Source organism: Chamaea fasciata, unplaced genomic scaffold, assembly GCF_029207755.1.
Source record: "Chamaea fasciata isolate MVZ Bird 193981 ecotype frontalis unplaced genomic scaffold, bChaFas1.0.hap1 SCAF_15, whole genome shotgun sequence".
Taxonomy (NCBI): Eukaryota; Metazoa; Chordata; class Aves; order Passeriformes; family Sylviidae; genus Chamaea; species Chamaea fasciata.
The window spans coordinates 8,398,632-8,419,293 of NW_027094100.1; the positions used below are offsets into that span (position 1 = coordinate 8,398,632).

General features: G+C 39.7%; 1 protein-coding gene across 7 annotated transcripts in view; it reads right to left on the reverse strand.

Annotated features, from left to right (window-relative positions):
- FAM13B (family with sequence similarity 13 member B) overlaps positions 1-20,390 on the reverse strand; it is a 44,257-nt gene extending 23,867 nt beyond the window's left edge. For 5 of the 7 annotated variants that reach the window (XM_066197516.1, XM_066197517.1, XM_066197514.1 and 2 more), the window contains exons 1-7: positions 20,145-20,390; positions 9,646-9,812; positions 8,503-8,693; positions 7,842-8,054; positions 5,593-5,770; positions 4,825-4,969; positions 2,657-2,814 (exon numbers count right to left, since the gene is read on the reverse strand). In XM_066197516.1, coding sequence (XP_066053613.1) covers positions 2,657-2,814; positions 4,825-4,969; positions 5,593-5,770; positions 7,842-8,054; positions 8,503-8,659 — 851 coding nt within the window. In that variant the 5' untranslated portion in view covers positions 8,660-8,693; positions 9,646-9,812; positions 20,145-20,390. Of the gene's footprint in view, positions 1-2,656; positions 2,815-4,824; positions 4,970-5,592; positions 5,771-7,841; positions 8,055-8,268; positions 8,301-8,502; positions 8,694-9,645; positions 9,813-20,144 lie in introns of those variants that run through there. The other 2 variants (XM_066197515.1, XM_066197520.1) reach the window with 2 other exon arrangements.
- Positions 20,391-20,662: the final 272 nt, after the last annotated feature.

A 20,662-nucleotide genomic window follows, 5' to 3' on the forward strand; every position in this document is an offset into this window, starting at 1 on the left:
CATGTAAAAATGCTTCATTTGGAAGGCAGCAAAGCGTGCTGTGGGCTGCTGGCTGTGCATGCTGCTGGCTGTGCTCCGGGGGCTGCCTGAGAGTGCTGCACTAAACCCTGCAGTCTAAATAGAAATCGACTGCAACATGAGGTCACTCCTGACAATAAGCTGCCCAATCAACACTTGAAAGCTCTCCTAACGTGTTGTTTACAGATTTTTCCAGGATGGAAGGAAGAAAAAGTATTTGGATGCTAAAACCAGCACTACACTAAAATATTAATGTATTTTCTAGCAGTTTAGGCAGTTCTTCTATTCAGTCAGCTATACCATGCATTTTTGTCTCCTTTGGCAGGTGTTAATATTATCACTTCTCTCTGATCAGAGCTAATTAAATCACAAAAGGGTTAACAAAAATATCACAGAAGCAGTGAGGATGTTGCCCTTGTCACTGCATTTAGTAGAAACAAAGCAAACTGTTTATACAACTTACTGCCTGTCATATCTCATATTTTTACACATATAATTTTGAAAACTCCAAAACCAAAGAGTTTTTATTTAAGCTTCTGACAACATTTGAGATGAACTGCCCAATTAAAGCAAATACTGCTTGGCAAAGCTCAGTGATGAAAAATTTGGAATAATGACAGAGAAGGATTCTAAAGTACTTATTTCAACAGCATGTCTTAAAATTCAGCTGCAATGCTGAGTCAGTAATTCTTTACTCCAAAAGTCAGGACAGCAGAAAGAGCTGTGGGGAAAAGACTTCTGCTAAAGGAGAAAAGTTTCCTTTAGGTGCTCAACGCCAATCAGTGAGCAACAAATGCTCCCTGCTGGGTAATGGGCTCAAAGATCACTCCATAGGTTTGTTAGAAACACCATTTTCAAGCAGTCACTACACCAAAGTGCATTAATGATTATCCACATCCTCACAAGATCTCTGACTCAAAGTCAAATTAACACCATGCAGGAAGGTCAGAGATTTCAGCAAGAACAAACAGAATGAGTAGAGAAAAAAGGCAGTGAGCAAAATTAGAAGCAAGTTATAGTCCAAATAACAAGAAGGAAGGTGAGATGCCCCACTGTACAAATCAAGATAAACAATCCCTTTTAGTACTCTTCACAGAGAGACCAAAATACACAGAAATTTGCTTCCCAAAATCTGACAACAGCAAAAAGGCAACAAAATTCCAGCTTGAAGTACTGCAAGAATCCTGTTTAAGATCTACTTCTCCTCCTCCCTCCTGTATAAACTGCCACAACCTCTACATCAGGACAAAGATAAATAATCCAAATAAACCTGCATTAACATTTGCTTTCTTAATTGTTTTTTTTTAACATCAAGGAACTAAATAATTACAGTACTCATAGTGGTTAAAAGTTTAATAAAGAGCACTTCTTCATTCACTTTATTCCTTCTTAAATGCTTCCTGCAGTTGTTCTGGTTTTACAGTCAAAATTCTGCCTAATCTAAAGCATTCCCCTTTATCCTTCCCCACAAATTTTGTAAAATGCCAACCATAATTAATGCCTATTCATTTTTAATTAACCTTAAACATCAAGTAAAAATGTTTTTCTCTTCAGGCTATTCAATTTAAACTCTCAAACATGTTGAGTTTGTCACTACCGCTGTGTTTACACATTCCAGAAGCAACCTAACACCTGTGATTAGTTACATTTTTAAAATTTAATTCAAACAAAAAATAAGAAGCTTTATTACTGACAAAGACAATTAATGATTAAAATATAATTTCAATTACAAAACAGAATCATGATTCTATCATTATCTGATATTTTACAGCTTCTTGCCATGAAGCAGAATGAAGTATGCAGCCAGCAGCTGAAGAGATTCCAACCAAAAATCCATATTCTTGAAACTATCCATTCTTAGGCAGTAGCTTACTTGTGATTTCCCCTGCATTTCTTCTGCTTTTACTCACATTTTTATTATAGATTCCTCCTCACTCCTCCCTACAAGTTCTTACAGGCAATGCCCATACCAAACACATGCTGTAGAGGGGAAGAGGTAAAATTCACCATCTGTAGAATGTAAACTCTAAGGACAAGTAAAGCAGACTTAAAAATAAAACCTTCCATACCACAAACAAGTAAAATATAAATCTGTGTATAACAAGCAAGCATCAATAAGCTCTCAAATGAAAGTATGATTTTATGTTTACACATTCTTTTGAGAATTGCTCTTTAAAGCTGGGTGACCCACCAACATTCCCATCTATATCGAATTTTGCAATTTCCACACCTGCCCACAGCTCTCCAGCACCACGGGACAAGAAACAGCCCCAGGATTTCCCCTTGGAAGGATGGTACAGAACAGGTTTGGATCTGCCAGTATGCAGATTCTTCTTACTACTGCTGTAGAATTTACTGTTTAAACACCACTTCACAGTTTCACTAAAACATGCCCTTTCTACCTCTCCCTGCATAAATCCCCATACTTAATCTGATCTGAGTTCTACAGGCATTCCTCTGCTGAATTTGGGAACAGTTATTTTAATCCATATTTTACTATTACAAGAACTGCATCTACTTCTAAAGCTGCAGTTTGCAGACATCAACACTTACCTCCAAAGTCTGGCAGTTTCTCTTTCTGACAGAATAAATTACAAACCAAACTTTAAATCCAAAATTCAAGGCAGAACCAAGTTACCTTGTTGATGCTGTAACATTCCTGGAATCTGAGAGACTCCCTGTCATATCTAGATGCACCACAGCTGGCCTTTCAACAGGTTTCTCTGTGCTATCTTCTGGAAGTTCTTCTGACTGCTCAAGCTTTACATCTTCCTCTTCTTCCAAGAGATCATTGATCTAAAAAACATTTAATTGAAGTTAATGGATTGAAAAGTTCAAGAGGTCCAGAGAATTAAAAGAGCATGAAAGGTATGAAAGTAATGTGAAGAAGGAGAAGACTTCAATTCTGGGAAAAAACAGACACAGTAGACTGGGTTTTATGTAAAACTGTAAATTCTACACCATTAAAAAGTTGCTCTTGAACATTAGACAAAAACTGAAAAGCAAGAAGCACCTCTGATGCCATAAATGAACACAAGCAGAATGAAGAAAAGATAAAATCCCACCCACACTGAAATCATGAACTACAGAACCTTTCTTCTTCTATATCTAAAACAGATAATTCTCCTCTATTCCACAGGTAGCCTTATTCAAGTATCAGAAGCATTTTCAAATCCTCCTGGGAAGGCAATACAGAAGTCTGCGAACCCAAACTTCAAAGCTCAGAATGAACATTTACAAAGTTTCTGTGCTCCTCTATTTTTTGCTTCTTTGTTTCCAAGCACAGATGTTTTTACTGAAGTAGCAAAATATTGCCAATTTAAAATGCAAAACAATATAGCCAAGTGGCAAATCAAGACAGCAAACCTCACTTTTTTAGAAAGCAACTATGTCTAAAACATGAAAAGGTAAAGAGGAAAAAGCGATTCTGTTTGACTCCCAAGGTGCCTCTGTGATTGGTAACTGATCTCCCAATCCTGCAAACCCAAAAATTAGAGCAGATGCCACAAGAAAATATGCTTTATAGTATCTGTCACCAGTGTAAAACAAATGCACTAAATTAAAAATTGAAACTTCAGAAGTTTAAGATTACACGGAAGACAGAGAAGAGATACTTGTTTGTTTTTAAAAGGGGTGTGGCACATTATATGCCACTACATTCCAGGCCAGAAATGTATTTATCCCTGATTTTCCTCTGTAATTGCAGGAGGATGTGCCAGTGAAGCAAAGGCAAGCCCACCCACACACTGAGGCAGCTGCCACCAGGGCTGTGCCCTGCGGGGACACGGCCCTTCTGTCCCCTCCGCACCAGCCCGACAGAAGTGCACTGTTGACATCTGGTGGAGACACCACGAAATAAAGGGACACCCCACCAGCCCTCCAACTAAGGGAAAAAACAAACAAAACCACACACCAAACAGATTTTGTGCTTAGGAAACCCTTTTACTGAAACATATAATGAGGCAGAGCCAAGCCCGTAATCTCAAAGCACGAGAGCCCAGAGCAGCTCTGGTTTACAGGGTAGTTATCCCAGCCCAGTGAGAGCCACCAGCTCCAAGGGTCCCAGGCTCAGCAGCTCCCTGCACGCAGCAGGGCTGGGGCAGCTCTCAGTGCCAGACACTCCTGCATGGAGCTTTGCAGAGCAGCAGATGCAGCTCGCTCCAGAACCTGCTGCCCACGCCTGGCACACCAGACCAGCATCTACTGCAGGGAAGAGGAAGCAGCCAAGTGCCCCAGTACTTGCCTTACCTGTCTTGCTAGAAGAGGGGTTTGAGATACACTTTAAAATCCAGTACTCTTTGTCATCTACCTTAACAACTGCTTATAATTTATCCTTTTCCCTCTTTACAGAAAATACAACATTTTCAAGTCTTAGAATCAGAAACACCATTCAAAACCTTTGGCACAGGAAAGCACCACTGATAACATCATCCAGTGGAGTGCGAGACCCTGCACGTTCCTGTAAGACACACCTAGAAATACTCTTGACCGAGACCAACAACAGTGTCGCTCTTCATTTGATCAAAAAACAGTTCTTCATTCCTAAATTGGTAATTAAAAAGCTGTTTATAACAGTGTCTGTGCTGGGCAGGATATCACTAACGGTTTAGTTCCTACGTATTTTTTGACATAGCACAGGTATACTTATTAGAAAAGCAAGAATTTCACAAGCATTAAGAAAGGTTTTGTCAGTTTGCAAGAAACTTCTAAGTCATACTAAAGAAACTGGATTTCAATAAATCTTTCATAAACATAAATGTGTATGACAGTTAAGTGGTAACATATAACCATTCAAAATATTCCTACCTGCTCAGTTATTGAGCTTAAATCATTAGTAGATGAAAAATCTTCCTCTTCATTTTCAAAAAACTCATAGTAGTTCTCCAGAAGTCCCGCCATTATTCTGCTAACTATTTCTTGTTCTTTCAGATCCTCCACATCTGTGTAAATGCTAAAGATTTCAACGCTGTTTTAGTTTAAAAATCTAAACGCAACATTTCCCCAAAGAACACCTCTGCATGTCTTCTATGACTAAGTGCTACACTTCACACCATTATCCCCCCACCCATTCCAAACACACAAAACTTTAAGCATGCCTTCACAATACTGCCTTATAAAGCTTTATACTATTTCAGATTTTCAAAATGATGAATCAGCAACTACTTAGTCAATAAACTTTTCCTAAGGAATATTGAGAAGTCAAATATTTTCCTGTGGAGAGGAAACAACAGTATAAGCTGGTACTTTACCAGCCTTCTCCCAGAACTGTTTTCTTGCTACAAATAGTAGCCTTACAGACTATCACGAAAATATTTGAATCTCAGAATACAGTAATGCAACAATCAAAACAGTGGTTTCTGATGCCACAGCTCAGAGACAAGCTGCTGTTTAAATCCTAGCAAAAATTGTAAAACCAAACTGGGGTGAAAGAGTGGGCGGGAACAGAAAAAGATTCTGCCTCAAACATATTGTGCACTCTGTTACTGCTGTTCACGGACCAGGAATGACTTCAAACTACACAGAGAAACTCAAATTCCCACAGAAACAGTGAAAGAACTTTTATAATTAACTTACTGAAAAACATCCGGGCCAAAGACTGCAGCTAAAGAACTTGCTGACCAAATTTCTTCATGATGCGATGCTACATTAGCTAAAAATTTACACAGAAACTTTAACAAACTGTAATTAACAGGGGGAAGCTGCTGCAAGAGGAACCTCAACTTTCTTCCAAATTCATCTTCATTATTATAATCTGAAAAAGTAATAAAAAATATTTTAGACACAAAGAAGGTATCTTTTCATATTTGACAGTGGTTAGCTTTTTGCCTCTGACAATTCTTTATTTCTGAAAGTACAACTAATTTAGTCAAACCACGACCTAAAATGTGAAAACTGACTTGCATTTGTTCAATATTATCCACCACATTCTCTTCTGCACGTTTTCCCCAATTAATGCCCACTCAAATTCTTGATTTCAGAGGGCAAATTCTGTATGTTTTTGTTTTACCACTGTTACATAACAACTGCTTCACAGAAGAGGTCTAGAGACAACAACAGCTCCAGATAATGAGTTAACTTCCATCTAGTTAAATTCTTCTGGCAGACAAGCTACTTTGACACCTTTTCCTTTACAAGCATCCTATTCTCACCACTTTATCTGCTTATATAATACTTAACTGATAAAACCAAGTTATCTCAACGTAATCATCATCACACTGCTTAGCTTGAAGCTTGCTGATTCAATTTCAGATCTGAGAAAGGGTCACCATAAAACCTCCTCATTCTCACCCCATTTAACTATACTCTTCATCAAAATATGTCCCCATAAATCCTATTTGTTACCCCATCAGCCTTACAGGCAGCAAGGTTCAAAGAGTTTACAGCTGTTTGTACCTAACTGAGAAATTCCATACATAGGAAATGTCAAGAAAGCAAAACGGAAGAAAAATTGATACAAAGAGGCCTCCCCTCCTTTCTCAGACCCTTGAAACTCTTCTAAGGTCAGTTAGAGGGAAAAGCACATTTGAAGATGATGAGCCATCCCTGCCTCTCCAGATGAGGGAGCAGAGACATCCCTAGTCCTTAATATCAAAGCAAAGAGTGAGTAAATTCCATGTCGAGCACGTACAGGAACACCAAGCAGGAACTGCAGGAGTTCATCTGCTCAGACACAGTCAACACCTACAGCAGCTGATACAGGCAACCAAGCACACAAAACGGTTGTCTCAACACATAACACATTAAAATCAACATTTCATTGACAGTTCTTACTCTAGAAATGCACTTTGGAAACAGAACAGAAAAAAAAAAAAAAAAGACTTTAAGAAGTACTTTAACAATGTAGACTTTTAAAAAGAAAGGGAGTGCAGCCAAGTGATAATCCACCCACTCTGAACACACTTATCTCCATGTTTTGTCTAACCAATCCATCCTAAAATTTAAGTTCTAAACAACCAGAGACCCAAAGGCAGAATATTTTTACCTCTGACTGAAGTCCTCTGGCACTAAAGCAGGAATACACACTTGTTGGGATCCTCAATTACCCAAATCATCTGTCTTTGAGGAAGCACCTGCCTGCAATGAGCTCCTAATGATGCACACAGGCCACACCTTGGTGTATAATGAAGTTACCCTGAGGACTAAGCCTGACTTATGATATGGAAGGACTGCTGAAGAGGGAGAAGACCAGAACTAACATATGGGTCAATAATTACTATCACCTTCTGCATTTCTTTAAGAATTCCTCTGCCTCAAATGCAGCTGATGATGTAATTCTGAAAACTGAGATACATCTATCAGACAGGCAAACCCAATTAGAGGAAATCAAAAGTCTCATTTTAGCATCTGAAAACACTGTTTAAGTGTTTATGTGGTTTGATTTCCTTGTTAGAGATAACTTCAATTTTTTTCTGAAATAACTTTTACACTTTAAAAAAGACAGTAAAGAATAAGCTGCAAGTTTAAGTGAAGTTTCTCTATATATTTAACAAAAGGGAACAAAACAGGGACTTGCATGCTAGAAACAATCCATATGTAAACCCATCCACAGTGATCTATTCAAAGATGGGAAGAAAAAAACCAATTTTCACATTAGATTTTACAGCCATAATAGGGAATTCTGCTGTCACACCAAGTGAATACACCTCAATTCCACCTCCAGTCCTGACAGATAACACTGCAACCACAGTGCACAGCAGTATTATACCACTATTATAACACAGAGCACCAAAGACACCTTAGTGCCACAACAAATCTCAATCCAATACTGGATTTTACTCTTCAAATCATAAAACTAAAACACTGAATTAAAAAAGAGTTACTACCTTGAGAAAGTTGCATCAAATGTATGTGCAAACTGCCTGGAATAACCGGCTCTGGAAGTTCTTGAAGAAAAAATCTAAGAAGGCTGATAGCTGAGGGTACATCTGCCTCTTTAACCAGGTCCACATCTTCTCCATTGTCATATCGCTGCCGGAGCCACTCCACTGTCTCAGCATTCCCATTGACTTGGAAAAGTCCTTCTTGTTCCAGACCCCCTGAGGTCAAAATAAAATTGCAGAAGTAAACTTTTAGCTCTGGTATGGACAAATATATTGAAAAACTACTGATAATCAGATATGCACCACTCTCATTCTGGAACTGAAACATTTTTCTGGACAACAGTTTTGATGACTTCCAGCAGCTCTCTTCCCAACATGCACGTTCTTGTGCCCAGTGACAATAAAATAACAAGGGAAATGCCAGCAGTACCTAAAGCGCAGCATTTCCTATGAGGTGCCCTGCAGAGCTGACTACATTACTGCTGGCTAGAAAACAAGTGACACACATAACAGAAGGAGCAAAGAAAGGAAGTACCCAAAACAACCAAATCGCATCCAGCTGAATAATTAACTTCAGAAAACAAGTGCTCCTCAAATCCCACAAGCTGCTCTGTAAGAAGAACAGTGAAATACATTATTTGACATACAGCAAGGTGATACATACCATGTTCCTCAATATAGTCCACGACATGGCGGACTATGAATGGAACCTCATTGTCTGGTTGCCCTTCTTGCTGCAGCTCATCAAGTGGAATTCCAAATATTTTGTTAGCAAGAACAGAGTTGCAGTTACTCAAGGAAGGGGAGGAGCTCTTCCTCATATCTTTTTGCAGCCAAAAATCAAAGCTGTCTTTTCTGTCAATAGGAGAAATTAAAACCAAAAAACCCACTTCAATAAATGTTTTTGAAAGCATTGATCTGTAACACAAAGTGTTTTAATTACCTAACGCAAATGCTTTCTAGTCTGTCTCCATCCATTCACTGCTTTAATGGGCACTCCTCTAACGACTCCAAACACAGCTAACTCAATAAAGGACTATCACTGAGGTGTCCCTCAACAGAGGACTAAAAAAACATATTTTGCAGCAAGGAAAATGCAGAAAATTCTAGTTACCACATTTCTAATGAAGTTTTGGTAGATTCTTCAGTACTTTTTCTGACGGTATTTAGTAGTCAGGCTTCCAAAACTGAACACAAAAGCCTCTCAACAGGAAAAGAAATCAGTGGATCACACCAAACCAAAACCTTACGTTTCAATTATATGAAATGATTAAGTATTTTCTGATACACAACTGTGCTGTAATAATTTTAAAATATATTTGGCATTTTCTGGTCTACATAATAAAGCTTTCAACACCTGCATCAAATTAAATTTTTTACTGAACAGAAAACCCCCCAAGCTAGTTTCTAGATGCTCAGTGATACCATTCTATCATGCAGAAGCTCGAGCTTAACTTACAAGTCTTTGCTTGATAAAGGATCTAGATAGATAACAAAAGGGCAGTGTAAGTCACTCAGTCAAGCTGTTATCCTGTCAAAACCAAAATATTTCTTCCAGCAAAGAAAAAACTGTCCTTTCAAAATAAATAATAAAAAGAAAACATACTTGCTTAAATGCAAGCAGCCTCTCTCACAGAAGCTGGCACATAGAACACAAAGTATATGCTGTTAGTCAAAGCACTGCAACCAAACTAAAATTCTCTTTTTACTAAGAGGCAAATTCTAATAGATGAGACGTTCTGAAATCCACACTTGCTTTTCTTTTTTTCCTTTTTTTTTCCCCAGTGAAACAATTTAAGACACTCACCTCAGAGTACTTAAACAGCCGAGTTTGAAAAACGCTTTCTGCGCCAGCTGCCCTCACTGACCAAGCATTCTTCTGTCATTTATGGTTGTTTAAGATTATGGCAAAAGATCAGCCTGTAGTTCCTCATTGAAGAATAGCAGAACTCGATCAGTACTTCAGCAGTTAATCTGCAAATAAAGAAAATATTATTATTAGATAATAAAGTTTTCAACAGCGTTAAACTCAGTCAGGAATCCAAACATCACGGTAGAGGAATTCTTGTCAAATCATCAGTTTCTTGTTCTGAACAAGAAAGCACAAAGATCACATCAGCCCAACTTATGAGAGAGCCCCCAAAACATCAAATCCCTCTTTGCACTTAGGAGTTAACCAAATCTGAACTGAAAGTTAGCCCGGGACATCTAAGTCTTAACAATTACGAAATAATTTGCAGGCTCAATCCTCTTCCAAAGAATCGAGGAGGGCTAAGTAGGTTATACAGAGTGTTTTAAATTATCTACCATACTAAAATATTTAATGGCTATGAAATTTTTAGGAGGATCTCAGGCACTGGTCTAATACAACATCTTTAAACAGCAAGACCAAAACCAAAATTCTAACTAAGGAACATTTAGTGTCAATCAGTTTTCAGTGGCACTGATCATCTTTTCTGGGAAGCTGATTACGTGTCCCAACTGCCAGTTCAAAGTCCAAGTGATCATCAGGTCTGGATATAGGAAGCAACTTCTCCAAGAATCCATAGAACCACCCACATTTTTGCCACCTTTTATTTAGAATCCAGATTATCTGGGCATTTTTCATGTTCTCAGCTCTCAAAATAGCTAGAAACCACTGTAAATGGTCTTCACGATTTTCTGTAGTATTAAAAATTTAAATTGCAGCTTCATGGCACAGTGGAGCCTATGTAATGCCCAGAATCAGTCAAAATGTCACCACAGCCCCCTGATCTCCCCCATTACCTGCTCTAAATAAATACAAGCTACTGTGACTGGGCAAAGCAAGCTTGTGACATATACATAATCACAACACTCATCACCAAACCTGGACAACAAAGAGGCTTTCCCCAGCTTCAAAGTATATTCACTGAAAGCTTTTGTTTAGTAACTGGAGATTGATATGACAGACTGGAGACAAGCACCTTCCCTGCCTTTGTTCTCCCACACCAGCTCCTGCTTCTGTTCCACATCAGGACAAATAAACTTTATCTTTGCTTGCAAATTCCTGACAACCAAGCCCTCTGGTTTCAGTACCAAAATGCCAGATCATTCATTAGCCTATTACAACAGGAGCCCAGAGTACTCTCAGTAGTTTGAATAAAGCAGTTTTCCTGCTCCCAACCCTCCCCAAACTGCATCCATGTGCTAAGGGAGTTGGTCATAAGCTCTGTATAAGACTGCTTCCACCTCTTCAGCATTGTCTTGCATTGAGACCTAAAGGAAAAAAATATTTCAGGCTTAAAAGTGTTTAAATTGTCTCTGTCTACTGCCTTGTATTACACACAGGTTGTAAATGTGTTACATCTCACACAAGTGAATCCTGGTCTGATATCAGGACTCCAGGTGAGCTGACAACAGAAAATGAAGGGTTATATTCTAGTCAATGGGTTTTACTTTGGTTGTTTTTTTGTTTTGTTTTGGTTTGGTTTTTTAAATCCCATCATATTCAAATCTGTTTTTGCAAATTCTTGGTTTCTAAAAGATCCTACCAGATTCCACCAGTGAAGCAGCTGCAATTCATGACCCCCTACAATTTATGGAGGCCTCGTACAGCCATTTTCTTATTTTGTTTTGGTATTTTAAGTGAAAGTCAGCATAATCTTTGCATGTAAGTAGATTTCAATCAATCCCAATATTTCAAGCAGATTTTAAAATATGAAGTTGCACAGTCTATTTTCTCAAGCTCCACCAAAGGCAGCCTGTCCACAATGAACACCTTCCAGTGGCCAGTTCTGGGGTTAAGGGCAGCTGGGAGAAAACCTTTGATGGATCTGCCGCAATGCTTCAGGCTGACTTGCTCAAACCAACAAACCTTCAAAACAAACATCACCTCATAAAAAGACCAAATTAGAAGTAACCACTTCTTTATAATTTGGCCCCAAATGAACAATCTTGCAGCCCAGCTCTCTCAGCAGAGGCAACTTTGTGCTCAGTTCACTGACATGAAAGCTCAGCCACTCCTGCCAGGTGCACCAGATGAACAGGCTGCATGAATATTCATTTCATTCAGGAGGCATGAAAAAAGAAAGTATTACAGACTTCTATTTTAACTGGCTTAGCAATGTAACAATGTAGTTGAAACAGCCTGGTTGTCTCATTTTTAGAGCAAAACTGGCTTTACAACCCAGGTTTAGACTTTGAAGAAAGCTTAACTAGAAAAATTAGTGAAAGCCTCATTTTCACCCTCATAGATACACACACCCTTTTACACACATTTCAATATATCATTATAGGCAACAATCTATTTTCAGAGCATTTCAGTCTTTTCCCTTTTACTTCAGGCTTTGGTATCTTCCCAGGCTGTGATAGGATTAATCTGACATTTAACAAATCTAGAAAGAGCTAGAAACTCCTGAAGTTATTCAACTTCCAGCAAGTTTTATTTCCTGCTATTTCCAACATTGTAAAAAACTGTTAATAATTAAACATTTTATCTCCACTTTTTATATGGCTCAGAAGCTTTCCACCTTGCCCTCCCTTGACTCAGGAAGTGCAGCACTTCACTGCAGACACATGTGAGAACTAGGACAGGATATGTAACCTTCAGGATTATTTCCAGAGTCTTTTACAAATACTAAGCAATGCTATATGGAGTTTTTAAATACTTTTTTGCCCTGATCAAATAACACAGGAAACAGGAGCTAACCCACTAAGTCTTTCTACTTTTGACCATATTATCCTGATCCTTTCGAGCACGTGCTTCCCCCTCACAATTTCACAACCTGCTTCACAAGTTCTATCTAGAAAAAGAAAAAAAAAATAGCAACTAAAAAAAAAAAAAAAAAAAAAAAATTAAAAAAAAAAAAGGCAGCCCAAACCACACAGAAAACTACCTAGCTTGAGTTTAATTCTAAACATTCTGGTTGCATTTTTTTTCCAATCTACTTCCCCTCCTTGTTACTACAAACATTTAAAAACATCCTTAAGCTACACTCATGCTCTACAAAACGGAGACGCAGGAAAGTAAAAATACACCTTATTATAACCACATATTATACCACAATTTCACAAGAGATTGAAAAAAACTTCTTATGCCCTTTGCAACATGTTGAGCCCAAGCACCTTAAATGAGGGTAAAACACAGAGTTTTGTTCTGTATTGTGGATTTCAGCGTTCTCACAGTTATTTAAAAATTTTTGGTTTCTTTTTTTTATTAAGGCAAGTTTTTCATCGAGTTTGCTGGGAAAACAGCACCATGAGCTTTGTTTTGCCATCATAATAACACTCAGTTATCTTGGCAACTCAAGAAGTATTTACACCCACACATGAAATGTCACTAAAAATCCCACACAATACATGGCTAACTATTAATATTGGAGGAATACACAAGAAATTTAGACTTATTTTAGTTCAGTTTTTACAATAATGACTGAGGTACAAATAATACGCGGGCATCATTTTAAATGAAAGTCCTCAGGGCTCCACCACCTTTCCTTAAAACAAAGGAATGAAGCAACAAGGAAAAATAAACAAAGAAAGACTGCAAACTGAAACTGTGCCATAGGAATGAAAACATTAATTCTGCGTGTAGAATGTCTGCCACAAGTCTCAACTATTTAAGCAATCCTTTTATTTGCTCATTTTACGTAGCAAGAAATCCGTATTGTCTCTGAAGCCAAACCCAAAGCTAGCACTGGCTGCTGGTTTGCTCTGTTTTTAATATATTATTTGGTGGCATTAGTAAACATTGCCAGTGAATATTTTTTTTAACACATAAAAATAAAAACTAAGATTTTTCAGGTAGGAAAAAAAAACAACAAAGTGGCTTGTCCCTGCTTCTCAGGAAGCACACCTCAAATTTTTTGGCTTTTTCAGCCTGCAGTGCTGTGACCCTGTGAACCGGGTCCTAACAGATCACATACACATCCTACTGTACACAGAGGATCAATGCTCCTTGTCTGCAACAATTACTTACAAATAAAATTCCACAAAAAACATTAGAGTCTCAAAAGTTTTTGATTTCTTATTCTATATTTGATGAAGAAAAATAATGTAATACATTACTTGCACGATTTACAGCCAGACAAAACCTGCGATGTCGCCCTGCAGCAAACATGTTAAATCCAAATAAATAATTGATTTTTTGGCTAAGTTTGAAATGATGGAAGTTTAAACAGATTTTCTAAGAAGAAATTCTAAATGATGGCCAAAACTTATGACACAGATTGCAAGCTGGAATGACAGGAACTCTCCTGATGTCATCAGCCAGAGGCAGCTGCCAGGCTGAGCAGGAGCAAGGGGCTTCCCTGGGAAACTTGTGTGTCCCAGCTCACAGCAGAACACACGGAGCCATTCGCTCAACTACATTTATTTATGTTCCCAAAACATGCCAACCAGCACTGTGGATCTTACTCTTAAGTTTTGTTGATTTAAAACTGATTTTTTGAAAGCTACGTCAGAACTGTAACAGTTAACACTGACTGATTTCATGCCGTTTGCAGACTCAAATTACTGTGAGCATTGCCAATAGATGAACTGCCTTTGGGTGAAAGAGCTTTTGCTCATCTGATTTTCAGCTTTTGTTCAGTTAACAAGTAAAAAAAAAAAGAGTATTTTGCTTGTTTGAATTAATCTAGTCAAAATTGAAAAGATGGCCAGGCTGGGGAGGGGACACAGCTTGGAGTAAATTTATACAAAAGACAAACTGAAATAAACCCCACAAGCAGAACTCTACCACAAAGCCAGGACACAGAAGAGGACAAATTTGTCTCAAGAGTACAGTAAAAGGCATGCAGAGATGTGCCACTGCTTGAACAGACACAGAACATCCTCCATGTAAAAAGAATGATCACATTTAGGTACTCATTAATACATTTGTATAGTCAAAACAATAATTATTTAAAATACAAGTCTTAAAACCAGCAAGATTAGCTTAAAATAGATTCTTAAAGCAAGATTTCCTCTTTTTGACTCAGTGAAATCAGCTATCAAGAGGTATTTTAGTCACAAGTCTAGACTGGCAAATCAGACAACTGGGCTCAGTTAGTATTTTAAATTTAATAAGCTGGTTTTAAGAACACAATCCCCACGCCCATTAAGGCATACTGTTTGAAATTAGGGATAACTACAAAATTTAACTTGCAATGTTGAAGGAATCCATGTTAGAATAAATATCTCTTCAAGCAGATGTAACTTTCCTGCTCCTTTCCTTTCTCACTATGGTTCCAACTCTCCACTGCCCTGTTTGCTTTCTGGGTAAGCAGGAATCAGAAGGAAAGCAGCTCTGCCTTCTGCACACAATCACAGGAGGAGTCAGCAGAAGCATGAACACCAACCAGCTCTTTAATTACGGAACTGTTTGCTGTGTGTGTGTTCACATGTGCACTCACACACACATTAAACCTCAACTCCACCGAGCAGAAATTCTCCATCGTTTGCACCAGCACTTCTGAGAGAGTCTCAAAAACCTCTCAACTGACAAAATACTGGTTAGACTGACAAAGCAAGTAGAAGCACAAAAAATACAATATAAGATTTAGTGGAATGCAATTCTAATGCAATTTTTGTTTCCTGGGAATGTGGCAGCAAGCCTTCTAATTTACAAATTACAGCAATTTAAATTAAGCCTTTATGTCCTTACCATGCAAGAAAGAAACAAAACACATCATGAAAGCTCCTCTGGAAGAGATATAACTAAAACTAGAATTTAGTGGTTTGGATTTTTTTTAATTTACAAGTGAAGAAGCCATGATACTGATCAGTATTTATTTTCCAATCATTAAAGTTCAGTTTACAATTTCAAGAGACAGAACCCGATCACACTGTCCCTGAACAAGCCCATCATTCAGACCTTCATGAGAGACAGATCTGATTAATTAGAAAAACCTCAAATACAGCAACTGATTTAAGCAACATCCCAAAACAATTCTACACTTTTAAAGAACAAGCTGAGAGATCACCAAAACGTTAGCTGGTTTTGATAAGCAAAAATAATGTTTTATATTCACTTACTAGATAAAATCCAAAGGCTTTTTAACAGCATGACAGCAACTTATAATCCTCCAACTACATTGTAGCAAGAAAATAAAACCATCAGCGATAGCAGAAAAAGTGGATGTTTGCTCAGTGCCTCACACCCACCACCACACACTGCCAGATTTGCTCTCATCTGCTGCTGCCAATGCACATGTGCAGAATTCTAAAGAAACTTCCTGCTCACACAGATCCCATCACACTCTTAACAACAGTAGTTAATAAATAAAAAGGCTTTTGTATCTTGTGTAACAGCTAATTATATTCATCCTCCTCGCCACCCCCCAATGCAAAGCTCTACTCCACCAAGCACACACATCTCATTGCCCCTGCATCAGATAATGCACAATTTCGGTTCAATTGCATTACAAAAGTACAGTAAAGTAACAGGAAGAAATTATCAGCAAAACTACGCAACTTGCAAGCTTCACGTTATAAAACCAAGGCAGTTTAACAATTGTCACTGCTGCCAAAACAGGCTTTTTTAAGGAACAGAAGTCAAGCTATCTCAGAGACACCAAAAAAGCAAACTATAAATATATAATGCACTTAATTCATTATGCATAAGTTATCCTATTACATACATTTATTATCAGTTGGTTCCTCCCCTCCCAAACAGGTGAGCAGGAATACACACAGGAACTCAGATCACAAAATGGTTACACAGCCCCTCTGCTATGGAAACATTGCCTCTGTCAGAACGTGCCACCAAAATAGAGGACAGGCTCAGCATCCCCACTGCAGGAGAAAGACATTTCAGTGAACAGCTCAATGCTGCAGCAACGATTCTCTGAATTTCAAGAGATGGGGAAAGAAAAAAAAAGAAAAAAGAAAAAAAAAAAAGTCTGGTACTGAGGTCTCCCATCAAAACTCGATTATGACTAAATTGGAAGACACCAGCAGAAATCGTAAGGTTAAGAGTTACACTGCAGACTAAAATTAACTAACCTGATTACATTTCTAAAGTGCCAAGACAACAAAAGATTTCATTAAACATAAAGTTCAGCAGAAAGGAGGAAAAAACCTTTCACACATGCACACTTAAAAAAAGGGTATAAAGGAAGAAATAACCACATTCATAAGATTCCAGCTCTCACCTTGTCAGTTTTGTCCATGTATTATTATCCTACAGAGCTGAGCACAGATTTTAATCCTGACACACTGCAGGAACACTGAAGAGAAGAGACACATGAGGAGAGCTGCCCACGAGATGGAACCTGGACAATCAGTGCAGGGCTCAGATCCCTCACATGCCCCACCCAAATGTCCTTAGAAATGTCCAAACACTGAAGAAAATAAAAACCATTGAAACTTCTCTATAGGAAAAAGCCTCTGACACCACAGCCTTTGTTACAATCTGTTTGAACATAAACATAAAGCCCTATCTGTATTTTAAGCTCGTTTGGCATATTTTTCTTTTTTTAAAAAAAGACAAATATACAGGATTTCACACATTCATGGGGAAAGAATTGTTCGTTATTACCATAATAGAACTATTTTCACTAATCAGAATATGGGCCTGCAAAATACTACCCATTTCTTGTAGTGAACTATATGCTCACTACATATTTGTTCCATCCATATGTTGCAAACATAACAGGTTTTTACCTTCTAAACTATGTTTTTAAGACTTCAAAACAAATCAGCTCTACACAAAAAAAGAAAAAAAAAAAAAAGGCTGACAGAAGATGCAGTAATAAATACATTGTGGTTTGGGGTGCAATAATCCACAGAATTCACTTGAATGGACTGAATTTCCACAAATCTCAACAGCTGGATATCAGGCCAGTACAAACTGTGAAGATAAATCTGAATTTACCAAAGTCTTGAGACAGAGCTAGTCTTTCTCAAACAAAATTTTTGCAGGTAAAATCTCTCACCTTACAGAAAATAATAGTCATCGAGACTGAATTGCTCAATTATACTAATCTGCCAGGGAGCAACGTAAAATTCTTGTATTCTCTGCCTGAATCCAGTTTTGACAAGAGGCATAGAGCCCCTCTGCTGAAAAACTAAGCAAGCCATTACTTTACAAACTGCAAGCCAAGTAACAACTCCCTCTTCTGCAGCCCTTCTCAGAAGACTTAATATTCCTTCGCTTCTGTATCTCCTCCTCCTATGTTTTGGATTAAGTGTTATTTTTTAGTTCTTAAGTAACAGTCCTCATATCTGAAATGATCAATAAATGCACAACTAGGCCTGCAATGCAAGGAAAAAGTCTAAAAAGTTTGCCATCCTTCATCCTTACAGACACAAATGACGACTTGCCCTGCACGTAGTTAATTCACTCCCACCTAAATGGCCACTTGATTTTTGTGTGCTAACATGGCAGTAAAATTAACCTGGTGCCACCCACTGAATTACAGGCCAACTTGAAACTTTCTCTTACCAACATCACTTCCATGTAGCTGCAGCTTCTTTTGTGGGGCATGGGGAAAAAAAAAAGAACGACTATACCAGGAAAAAAAATAAAATACAAACTAAAAAAAATCACCTCAGACTTGGCAGGTTTTACTCACTTTCCAATGAGCCCTGGAAAGGGGCATCACTGCTCAGCTGTAACATTTGACAGAAATCAAAAGGCTGAGTACCAGAAAAGGAAAAAACCCTACCCCATAAAGCCTTCCCACACGGCAAGCAGGGACTCACAGAACTTTGTGATGTCTGTTCCAAACGCACAGAAAATTTCTCCAGCCTCACCTGCTTTTGCAAACATGCCATTATGTACATTAGAGAGCGTTTCAATGCTTGCACAGGTTCTCAGGGTATGAGCCACACATGACAAATGTTAAATTAAGTCTTTTAATGAGCTGTGAGAAGATCCTCCAGTGTTCCAAGCAACACAAAAACAAAGAGCCCAAACTGACACAGAGCGGATGAAAACGATCATTTGCCAAAGTGAAATGTTTTGACGAGTTGTTCATGTCAAAATACCCGAGCATTAAAAGTTACCAGGAGCTTCTCCAAGTCAGCTGCCTTAAATGTAACCATGGGACACTCGACTTGATTAATTTTTCTAAAACAATACTGTAAATTTCCAGTTTGATGCTTTCAAAACATTGAGGTATTTAATTCCTTATTGTTACACAGGAATACGAGACAAGGAAAGAATCCCTATGGAGCCAAACAATGTATAAAATACAGACAAAGAAGATTAAAAGAGATTTTAAACATCTTCAAGTCTATACAACAAAGAACACATAAAGCAATTTACTAGTAATGAGCAGTAAAAAAGAAAAAAGCAAACGAAATAGCTAAACTGTTTATAATACAGGCCAACAAACCAGCTTTCTATTCTTTTTATGCTGCAGATTAAACTGCATGGAAGACAGAAAAACTTCAAACCTAAATGCTAATCCAGTTTAACAATTTGTTCTAAATTCTCAAACTAACAATTCCATCCCTGAGGACATTCAGGAACACATGCCAAAAAAGAAATAAACAACTGTGTAAAATAAACAACTCTGTAGGTTTTTATACATTCACTTTCTTCTTTCTTTTTTTTTTTTTTTTTAACAGGCAAGAGTCATTACGTGGAATTTACTGTCTTCATCCATTACCTCTTTTCCCCATCTTGAGCCTGGCAGCAGTAAGAAATTTTGTAAAAATTTCTTAAAATGCAGCCAGACCAAGGAACTTGAGAATAAGAGCGCTGTGCATTAAAAGCTGGCGTTGCAGTATGTGCTGGCAGGCTTTTTTTGTTGTTGGGTTTTGCTGGTTTTTTCCAAACCTCGAAGGAGCACCCCAACACTGGGACATCTCATGTTAAAGCAACTTTTTGACAGCAAGGAACACTTCCACTCAAATATTCAAATCCCTACGGAGCTTCCATGAACAATGGAAACCCACACGGGCAAAGCCCTCGGAAGCTACATTTGGTCACAAGCCGGCGCGTTAATTCCATGACCCAGCGTTCTTCATGCCAGCGCTGCCTGGGTGATCACGGGCGATTCAGTGACCGCCCTTTCAGTTTCTGGGAGCAATCTCGCTGTCAGGGAGCTGCGAGAGGCTGATGCTGTCAGCGCGCCCAGCCCCACGGCAGGGGGCACAGGCTGCTCCGGGGGAGGAGGGAACAGCCCGGGCACACAACTCCTGGAGGAGCCGGGCTGTCAGTGCTGCCTGCGAGGTGCCACCGACACCGGCCTGGGAGACGCTCCCGCCTCTTGACAGCTCCCTGCGAGCGGCTCCGGGAGCCGGCAGGAGGAAGTTCCCGCGCCCCGCTCGGCGCCGGTGCCAGAAGGTTCCTGAAGCCTGACGTGACACCGAGCGGCCCGAGCGGGGACCCCCGCGCATGCGCCCCGCGCCCCTCACCGTTGCCGGGTGACTCGCCCTCCCCGCCGTCCTCAGCACCACCAGCAGGTTCCTCCGCCTCTTCCTACCCCGGGGGCCGGCGCGGGCCTCTCCTGGCCGCTCCGCTCTCCTCGCAGCCCTCCTCCGCCGGCCGCTGCCCCGCGCCGTGTGCCGCGGCCGCCGCGCTGCCGGACCCGGCGCCGTCCGTGCCCTCACAGCCGCTCCGAGCTCCGAGCCGCGAGCGGGGGGTCCCCGACGGCAGCGGCGGCGACGGGCGGAAGTGACGCGCTGACTGACAGGTGCAGAGCGCGCGCCCCCCGCCCGCCTCCGCCCGGGGGTCACGTGCCGCGGGGCGGGGCGGGGCGGGGCGGGGCTGAGGGCGGGCGGGGCCCGCGCCCTGAGGCGGCGGCGGCGGCGGCGGCAGTGGCGGAGGGCGGCCCTGGCCGGGGGGCGAGGGAGGGGAGCCGAGCCCCAAAATTAACGTTTTCCTCGTGTTGTCGCCCGCTCGGTAACTCAGCCACCCGCCCGCCTCGACCTGT